This window comes from Zonotrichia albicollis, chromosome 30, assembly GCF_047830755.1.
Source record: "Zonotrichia albicollis isolate bZonAlb1 chromosome 30, bZonAlb1.hap1, whole genome shotgun sequence".
Classification (NCBI taxonomy): Eukaryota; Metazoa; Chordata; class Aves; order Passeriformes; family Passerellidae; genus Zonotrichia; species Zonotrichia albicollis.
The window spans coordinates 6659483-6668912 of record NC_133848.1 but is presented as its reverse complement, the minus strand read 5'-3'; the positions used below and the strand labels follow the sequence as shown (position 1 = coordinate 6668912).

Sequence of the window (9430 nt, the reverse complement as noted above, 5' to 3'; positions counted from 1 at the left end):
TTGCACAGATCGTTAATGGGATCATAGAGCTCATTCAGTAACGGGATCTCACAGCTCATTAATAGGATCACACAGCTTATTAATGGGATCTCACTGCTCACTCATTAATGGGATTACAAGGCTCATTAATGGGATCACAGAGCTTACTAATTAACGGGATCTCACAGCTCATTAATAGGATCATACAGCTCATTAATGGGATCTCACAGCTCATTAATAGAATCACACAGCTCATTAATGGGATCTCACTGCTCACTCATTAATGGGGTCACACAGCCCACTCATTAATGGGATCTCACAGCTCATTAATAGGATCTCACAGCTCACACATTAATGGAATCTACCATCTCATTAATGGGATCACAGAGCTCACTCATTGTGGGATTACAGAACTCATTAACGAGATCACACAGCTCATTAATAGGATCTCACAGCTCACTCATTAATGGGATCTCACAGTTCCCTCGTTAATGGGATCACAGAGCTTACTAATTAATGGGATCGCACATATCGTTAATGGGATCACAGAGCTCATTCATTAATGGGATCTAACAGCTCCCATTAATAGGAGCTATATTAATACGATCTCACAGCCCACTCATTGATGGGATCTCACAGTTCCCTCGTTCATGGGATCACAGAGCTCATTAACAGGATCACATAGCTCGTTATCAGGATCACATAGCTCATTAATGGGATCTCACAGCTCATTAATAGAATCACACAGCTCATCAATAGGATCTCACAGCTCACTCATTAATGGGGTCACACAGCCCACTCATTAATGGGATCATACAGCTCATTAATAGGATCTCAGAGCTCACTCATTAATGGGATCTCACAGCTCATTAATAGGATCTCAGAGCTCACTCATTAATGGGATCTCACAGTTCCCTCGTTCATGGGATCACAGAGCTCATTAACAGGAACACATAGCTCGTTACCAGGATCACATAGCTCATTAACAGGATCACACAGCTCGTTACACAAAAATGAGGCGTGGGCGAAACCCGGTGTGAGGATCAGCCAGGCATGTGGGGGCTGCCCTGGGGGCAGTGCCACCCACCCTGTCCCACCCTGTGCCCCCCTGTGCCACCCTCCTGGGCTATAAATGCCCTCCGTGCCCCGCTGCCCCATCCCAACCCTTGAGGAACCGATCCACGCTCAGCCGGTGAGTCCCCGCTCCCTTTTCCCCTTCCAACACCCCAAAATCCACCCAAATGTTGATGGCACCCCCCGATCTGTGTCCCCAGGTGTCCCCATGGCGTGTCCCCTGGAGCAGGCCATGGCCCTCATGGTCACCACCTTCCACAAGTACTCGGGCAAGGAGGGTGACAAGTACAAGCTGAGCAAGGCCGAGCTCAAGGAGCTGCTCAACAAGGAGCTGCCGGTGTTCGGGAGCGTGAGTGACCGTGGGGACATCCCGGGGGTCCCTCGGGGGTGGAGGGGCAGGAGGGACCAGCCCTGGGTCTTTCTTTGGGTCTTTGTCCTGGGTCTTTGTCCTGGGTTTTTGTCTTGGGTCTTTTCTCCTGGGTCTTTCTCTGGGTCTTTGTCCTGGATCTTTGTCCTGGGTCTTTGTCCTGGATCTTTCTCTGTGTCTTTGTCCCAGATCTTTGTCTTGGGTCTTTGTCCTGGGTATTTCCTCCTGGGTCTTTCTCTGGGTCTTTGTCCTGGGTCTTTTCTCTTGGGTTTTGTCCTGGGTCTTTCTCTGGGTCTTTGTCCTGGGTCTTTGTCCCAGATCTTTGTCTTGGGTCTTTGTCTTGGGTCTTTTCTCCTGGGTCTTTCTCTGGGTCTTTGTCCCGGGTCTTTGTCCTGGATATTTCCTCCCGGGTATTTCTTTCTCTGGGTCTTTGTCCTGGGTCTTTCTCTGGGTCGTTCTCTGGGTCTTTGTCCCAGGTCTTTGTCCTGGATCTTTTCTCTCCTGGGTCTTTTCTCTCCTGGGTCTTTTCTCTCCTGGGTCTTTCTTTCTCTGGCTCTTTGTCCTGAATCTTTTCTCTCCTGAGTCTTTTTCCCAGGTCCTTCTTCCAGGTCTTTCCTCCCGAGTCTTTTTTTCTCCAGGTCTTTCTCTCTGGGTCTTTTCTCCCGTGTCTTTTCTCCCCAGTCTTTGTCCCGGGTCTTTTCTCCTGTGTCTTTCTCCCGGGTCTTTCTCTGGGTCTTTCCTTCCAGATTTTTTCTCTCCCAGGTCTTTCTTTCTTTTGGGTCTTTTTTCTCCTGGGTTTTTTCTCCCGAGTCTTTGTCCCGGGTCTTTCTCTGGGTCTTTCTCCTGGGTCTTTCTTTCTCCCAGGTCTTTTCTCCCAAGTCCTTCTTCCAGGTCTTTCCTCTCCTGGGTCTTTTCTCCCAGGTCTTTTCTCCCCAGTCTTTGTCCCAGGTCTTTTCTCCTGTGTCTTTCTCCCGGGTCTTTCTCTGGGTCTTTCCTCCCAGGTTTTTTCTCTCCCAGGTCTTTCTTTCTCTTGGGTCTTTTTTCTCCTGGGTTTTTTCTCCTGAGTCTTTGTCCCGGGTCTTTCTCTGGGTCTTTTCTCCTGGGTCTTTCTTTCTCCCAGGTCTTTTCTCCCAAGTCCTTCTTCCAGGTCTTTCCTCTCCTGGGTCTTTTCTCCAAGGTCTTTCTCCCAGGTCTTCGTCCCTGGTCTTTCCTCCCAGGTCTTTGTCCTGGGTCTTTTCTCCCGGGTCTTTTTTCTCTCATATCTTTCTCTGTGTCTTTCTTCTGAGTCTTTTCTCCCGGGTCTTTTTCTCCTGGGTCTTTCTCTGGGTCTTTTCTCTGAGGTCTTTTCTCCCAGCTCTTTTCTCCTGGGTCTCTGAAATTCTGAAATCCCTGGAGAACAGGAGGAACGAGGTCTGGAGAGGCTCAGCCCCAAAGAAAATTCGGCTCCTTTTAAACCCACAGAAATATTTTGTTTGGCAAAGGAAATCACGCTCCCATTTCCCTTTTTTTTCATAATTTCTTTTTTTAACCCTCACTTCCCTTTCTCAGCTTGTGGTTTCAACTGGGAGGCAAAATTTTTTTTTAGTTTTTTTTTTGCCAAATTTTTCCACATTCCGGAGGCCCTTCAATTTGATTTTATTATTTTATTTTATTTTATTTTATTTTATTTTATTTTATTTTATTTTATTTTATTTTATTTTATTTTATTTTATTTCATTTTTTTGCCAAAATTTTCCACACGTGGGAGACCCTTTAATTTAATTTAATATTATTATTTTATTTTATTTTATTTTAGCCAAAATTTTCCACACCTGGGAGGCCCTTTAATTTAATATTATTATTTTATTTTATTTTATTTTATTTTATTTTATTTTATTATTATATTTTTGCCAAATTTTTCCACATCCAGGAGACACTTCAAATTTTTTTTTTTTTTCTTTGGCCAAATTTTTCCACACCTGGGAGGCATTTTGGCAATTTGGGCCCTGCCCATCTCATCCACCAAGCCCAAAACCCCTCCCTGAGGCAGAGGAGGGGAGAAGGGTGGGGAAGGGGCGGCCCCATCCCTCCAACCCTGCCCCAAACCCTCTCTCCGGACAGAAACAAATGGACGAGGCCGAGTTCAAGCGGCTGATGAACGACCTGGACCACAACAAGGACAGCGAGGTGGATTTCAAGGAGTACGTTTGCTTCCTGGCCTGCATCACCATGGGCTTCACGAGTTCTTCAAGGACGACCCCAGCAAGCACCGCAGGAAGTGACCCCGGGGTGACCCCAGAGTGACCCCTGGGATGACCCCAGAGTGACCCCCGGGATGACCCCAGAGTGACCCCTGGGATGACCCCAGAGTGACCCCCGGGATGACCCCAGAGTGACCCCTCAAGCGACCCCTCAAGTGACCCCTCCTGTGCCCATCCCAGCCCTGAGTGGCTTTCAATAAAAGATTTTCCTGATCCTGGCTGAGTTTTGGAGTTCTGTTCAGGCCTCACCCCAATCCTGCTCAGTTTTGGGGTTCTCTTCAGGTTCTCCCCCATTCCTGCTCAGTTTTGGGGTTTCCTTCAGGTTCTCCCCCAATCCTGCTCAGTTTTGGGGTTGGTTCAGATTTTCTCCCAGTTCTGGGGTTCTGTTCAGGTTCTCCCCAGTTCTGGCTCAATTCTGGGGGTTCTGTTCAGGCTCTCCCCAATCTTGGCTCTGTTCTGGGGTTCTGTTCATTTTCCCCCCAATCCCAGTTCAGTTCTGGGGTTCTCTTCAGGTTTTCCCAAATCCCAGCTGAGTTTTGGGGTTCTGCTCATTTTTTCCGCCAATCCCGGTTCAGTTTTAGGGTTCTGTTCTTTTTTCCCCCATTCTGGCTCAGTTCTGGGGTTCTGTTCAGATTTTCTACCAGTTTTGGGGTTCTGTTCAGGTTCTCCCAAAACCTGACTGAGTTTTGGTGTTCTGTTAATTTTCCCTCCAATCCCAGCTCAGTTCTGGGGGTTCTGTTCAGGTTCTCCCCAATCCCATCTCAGTTTTGGGGTTCTGTTCATTTTACCCCAATCCCAGCTCAGTTCTGGTGTTCTGTTCAGATTTTCTCCCAGTTCTGGGGTTCTCTTCAGGTTTTCCCCCTAAACCCATCTCACTTTTGGTGTTTTCTTCATTTTTCCCCAATCCAGCTCAGTTCTGGGGGTTCTGTTCAGGCTCTCCTCCAATCTTGGTTCAATTTTGGGGCTCTGTTCATTTTTTCCCCCAATCCTGGTTCAATTTTGGGGCTCTGTCCACTTTTTCCCCCAATCCTGGTTTAGTTTTGGGGCTCTGTTCAGGTTCTCCCCAATCCCAGCTGAGTTTTGGGCTCTGTTCACTTTTGCCCCCAATCCTGGTTCAATTTTGGGGCTCTGTTCAGGCTCTCCTCCAATCCTGCTTCAATTTTGGGGCTCTGTTCATTTTTCCCCCCAATCCTGGTTCAGTTTTGGGCTCTGTTCATTTTTTCCCCCAATCCTGGTTCAATTTTGGGGCTCTGTTCATTTTTCCCCCATCCTGGTTTAGTTTTGGGGTTCTGTTCAGTTCTCCCCAATCCCAGCTGAGTTTTGGGGTTCTGTTCACTTTTCCCCCCAATCCTGGTTCAATGTTGGGGTTCTGCTCATTTTTCCTCAATCCTGACTGAGTTTTGGGGTTCTGTTCATTATTCTCCCCGTCCTGGCCACGCTCAGTGTCCACCCCCACCGTGCCCAGCCTGACTCACACCCTCCTGCAGCTCTGTGGGATTTTCCACGGCGTGGCTCAGCCTCTGAGGGTTTATTTTGGACAAATTTGAGCAAAAACAACGTCCTGGATGTCCCTTGGAACCTTCTGGCCGGCTCGGGGAGGGTTCAGGATTGGTGCCACCAGGGTTGGGGGGCACACCAAGCTCCACGTTGTCCCCAAAGCTCCCAGGTTGTCCCCAAGGCCCCAAATCCTCCCCAAAGCCCCCAAGTTGTCCCCAAAGACCCCAATCCTCCGCAAAGCCCCCAAATCCTCCCAAATCTCCCAGGTTGTCCCAAATCCTCCTCAACCCCCCCAGGTCCTCCTCAAAGCCCCCAAATCCTCCTCAAATCCCCTAGATTGTCCCAAAGCTCCCAGATTGTCCCCAAATCGTCCCCAAAACCCCCCAGACCCTCCCCAACCCCCCCAAATCCTCCAAATCCTCCCAAAGCCCCCCCAGGTTGTCCCAAATTCTCCAGGTCCTCCTCAAGACCCCCAAATCCTCCCCAAATTCCCCGGGTCCTCCCCAAATCTCCCAAATCCTCAAATCCATCTGGGAAGGGTTGGGGGACACTCAGGGGCTTTGCCTGGGGCTGGGGAGACCCTCGGGGCTTTGTCAGGGATTGGGAACACTCGGGGGCTTTTTCTAGGATTTGGGGGGACCCTCGGGGATTTTGCCAGGGTTTGGGGGGGACCCTCGGGGGGTTTTGGGGGACCCTCGGGGGCTTTTCCAGGGCTCGATGTTGTTCCCAGTGCCCCCCCCCCCCCCAGCTCCCCACACGTGCCCGGGCCACGGGAGCGGCTCCGTTACACAACGGAAACACAAAATCGCTGCCAAGAGGCTGGAAAAGGGCAAAAAAACCCCTCGGCACAAACCTCGGCACAAACCGCGGCTCGGCACCAACCCCGAGACCGAACCGAACCGAGCTGGGGCCCGGCCGGACCTCGGGGTGGCACCGGGTGGCACCGGGGGGGGGATGCGGTGCCCACCCCGCACACCCCGAACCCCGCGGGGCTCTCCCGGCCCTGGCAAAGCCCCCGAGGGGTCCCCCAAAGCCCCCGAGGGTCCCCCAGACCTCCCGAGATGGATTTGGGGTCTTGGGGAGGATTTGGGGGCTTTGGGAGCACCTGGGGCTTTGGGGAGGATTTGGGGGCTTTGGGGAGGATTTTGGTGACAAAACCGTGGCAGAAACCGCGGCTGCTCGACGCTCAGGGTGGCAAATTCACCCAATTCACCCATTTTTGCTCCTCCTAACCAAACCACCGCCCTTGGCAAGCTTGGAGCTCTCGGGGTTTCCTTTCTCCTCCTTTTCTCCTTTTCCAGCCGGCTCCGGGCGGGCTCGGGAGTGGCTCAGGCGGGGCTATAAATGCTATAAATGCCCGGGCCTGAGCCCGGCTCCCCTTCCGCCCTGCCCGATCTCTCCTGTTCCGCCTGAACACTCGGTGAGTCGCTTTTCTCCCTCCAGATGTTCTCCAGATGTCGTCGGGCGCGGCTGGGGGGGGTCCTGCTGCAGGTGCCTAGCTGGAAATGTGGATTTCAAGTGGAGAGGGATGGAAAAACTCCCGAACTCCTTCCCTTCCCTTTGGAAAAACTCTCGAGCCCCTTCCCTTCCCTTCCCTTCCTTCCCTTCCCTTCCCTTCCTTCCCTTCCCTTCCTTCCCTTCCCTTCCATCCCTTCCTTCCCTTCCCTTCCTTCCCTTCCCTTCCTTCCCTTCCCTTCCCTTCCCTTCCTTCCCTTCCCTTCCCTTCCCTTCCCTTCCCTTCCCTTCCCTTCCCTTCCTTCCCTTCCCTTACCCTTCCCTTCCCTTCCCTTCCCTTCCCTTCCCTTCCCTTCCCCTTCCCTTCCCTTCCTTCCCTTCCCTTCCCTTCCCTTCCCTTCCCTTCCCTTCCTTCCCTTCCCTTCCCTTCCCTTCCTTCCCTTCCCTTCCCTTCCCTTCCTTCCTTCCCTTTTTGGGGTTTTTTCCCCCAATTTTGGGTTGTTCAGCCCAACTGGAGCCAGGGACGGAACAGAACATCCCAGGCCTGGCACGGGAGATTGGTCCCTGGTTCTGGTTCTGGTTCTGGTTCTGGTTCTGGGGGTGCCCAACTCCTCTGTCCCCTCCCCAGATGTTCTCCAGATGTTGGATAGTCCTGCTGCAGGTGCCCAGCTGGAAATGTGGATTTCACCTGGACAGGGCTGAAAAAAATCCCGAGCCCCTTCTTTTCCTATTTTTCCTCCCATTTTGGGGTTGTTCAGCCGACTGGAACCAGGGAGAGAACGGAACATCCCGGGACAGACCCGGCCTGGCACGGGGGGTCCCTGGGGGTGCCCGACTCCTGTGTCCCCTTGTCCCCAGCTTTGTCGCTGTCCCCATGGCGTGTCCCCTGGAGCAGGCGCTGGCCGTGGTGGTCGCCACCTTCCACAAGTACTCGGGCAACGAGGGTGACAAGTACAAGCTCAACAAAGCCGAGCTCAAGGAGCTGCTCACCAAGGAGCTGCCCAGCTTCAGCGTGAGTGCCGGGGTTTTAACCCCTCCAAAATCCGGTTTTTACCCCTCCAAAACCCGGGTTTAACCCCTCCAAAACCCGGTTTTAACACCCCCAAAATCCGGTTTTTACCCCTCCAAAGCCCGGTTTTAACCCCTCCAAAACCCGGGTTTAACCCCTCCAAAACCCGCGTTTAACCCCTCCAAAACCCGTTTTTTACCCCTCCAAAACCCGGGTTTAACCCCTCCAAAACCCGCGTTTAACCCCTCTAAAACCCGCGTTTAACCCCTCCAAAACCCGCGTTTAACCCCTCCAAAACCCGTTTTTTACCCCTCCAAAACCCGGGTTTAACCCCTCCAAAACCCGCGTTTAACCCCTCTAAAACCCGCGTTTAACCCCTCAAAACCCGCGTTTAACCCCTCCAAAACCCGGTTTTAACACCCCCAAAATCCGGTTTTTACCCCTCCAAAACCCGGTTTTAACCCCTCCAAAACCCGGTTTTAACCCCTCCAAAACCCGGTTTTTACCCCTCCAAAAATATATTATATATTTTTACATCTATTTTTTATTATTTCTATTTTTACATTTATTTTTATCATTCTATTTTTGCCTCTATATTTTATTGCTTATATTTTTACCTCTATATTTTATTGCTTATATTTTTACTTCTGTTTTTTATTTATATTTTTACCTCTATATTTTATTGCTTATATTTTTACCTCTGTTTTTTATTCATATTTTTACATTTATTTTTTATCATTTCTACTTTTGCCTCTATATTTTATTGCTTATATTTATACCTCTGTTTTTTATTATTTAGATTTTTACTTCTATTTTTTTATGGTTTTATATCTCTATCTTTGATATGTTTTTATACCTGTACTTTTACATATTTTTACAAAATTTTTTTACCTCTGTTTTTTATTATTTATATTTTTGCCTCTATTTTTTATTACTTCTACTTTTACATCTATTTCTTATTACTTATATTTTTACCACTATTTTTATTACTTCTACTTTTACATCTATTTCTTATTACTTATATTTTTACATGTATTTTTATTACTTGTATTTTTACATCTAATTTTTTATTATCTATATTTTTACCTCCATTTTTTATTATTTACATTTTTACCTCTATATTTTCACCTCTTATATTTTTACCTCTATTTTTTATTACTTTTATTTTTACATCTATTTTTTATTATTTAGATTTTTTTTTACCTCTATTTTACCCTTTATATCTTACTATTTCCTCCAAACCCCGGTTTTAACCCCTCAAAAACTCGGTTTTAACCCCTCCAAAGCCCGGTTTATCCTTCCAAAACCCGGTTTTAACCCTTCCTTTTCCTCCCCCGGGTAGAAGCAAACCAGCGAGGTGAATTTACAGAAGCTGATGAGCAACCTGGACTGCAACAGCGACAACGAGGTGGATTTCCAGGAGTACGTGACCTTCCTGGCCTGCATGGCCATGATGTGCAATGAATTCTTCCAGGACCTGCCCGACAAGATGCCCCGCAGGAAGTGAGGGCAGGGCCGGCCCCGGCCCCGGGGCCCTCCCGATGTGATCCCGATGTCATTTCAATAAATCTCGATTTAAATTAAGGGGTTTTGCCCTCCCCGGGGGTATCTATGGCTGGGGTGAGGGAAGGTGGGGGTGATGCCGGGTTGGTTCTGGTTCTGGTTTTAGTTCTGGCTCTGGTTCAAGTTGTGATTCTGGTTCTGGCTGGGGAAGCTGGGGTGATGACAGGCTGGTTCTGGTTCTGATTTTGGCCCTGGAGTTGGTTCTAATTCTGGTTCTGGCTCTGATTCTGGTTCTGGTTCAGGTTG

The 9430-nt window shown here is 49.3% G+C and overlaps 2 protein-coding genes across 2 annotated transcripts; both read left to right on the top strand.

Annotated features, from left to right (window-relative positions):
- Positions 1–1261: 1261 nt before the first annotated feature.
- Positions 1262–3681, top strand: LOC141725669 (protein S100-A4-like). Its single transcript, XM_074529638.1, is given in 3 exon segments — positions 1262–1402; positions 3521–3635; positions 3638–3681. Coding segments are annotated over 3 exon segments (300 nt in total).
- Positions 3682–6430: 2749 nt separating this feature from the next.
- Positions 6431–9205, top strand: LOC141725668 (protein S100-A4-like). Its single transcript, XM_074529637.1, has 3 exons — positions 6431–6577; positions 7471–7624; positions 8964–9205. Exons 2-3 carry the CDS (start codon positions 7487–7489, stop codon positions 9126–9128), a joined length of 303 nt encoding a protein of 100 aa, XP_074385738.1. The 5' UTR covers positions 6431–6577; positions 7471–7486; the 3' UTR covers positions 9129–9205.
- Positions 9206–9430: the final 225 nt, after the last annotated feature.

What these genes read in the sequence shown, in the direction of transcription:
- LOC141725668 (XM_074529637.1), top strand. Translation starts at nt 7,487, where the DNA reads ATGGCGTGTCCCCTGGAGCAGGCGCTGGCCGTGGTGGTCGCCACCTTC. An exon ending in AGGAGCTGCCCAGCTTCAGC is followed by an intron (nt 7,625 to 8,963) that starts GTGAGTGCCGGG and finishes TCCCCCGGGTAG; the next exon opens with AAGCAAACCAGCGAGGTGAA.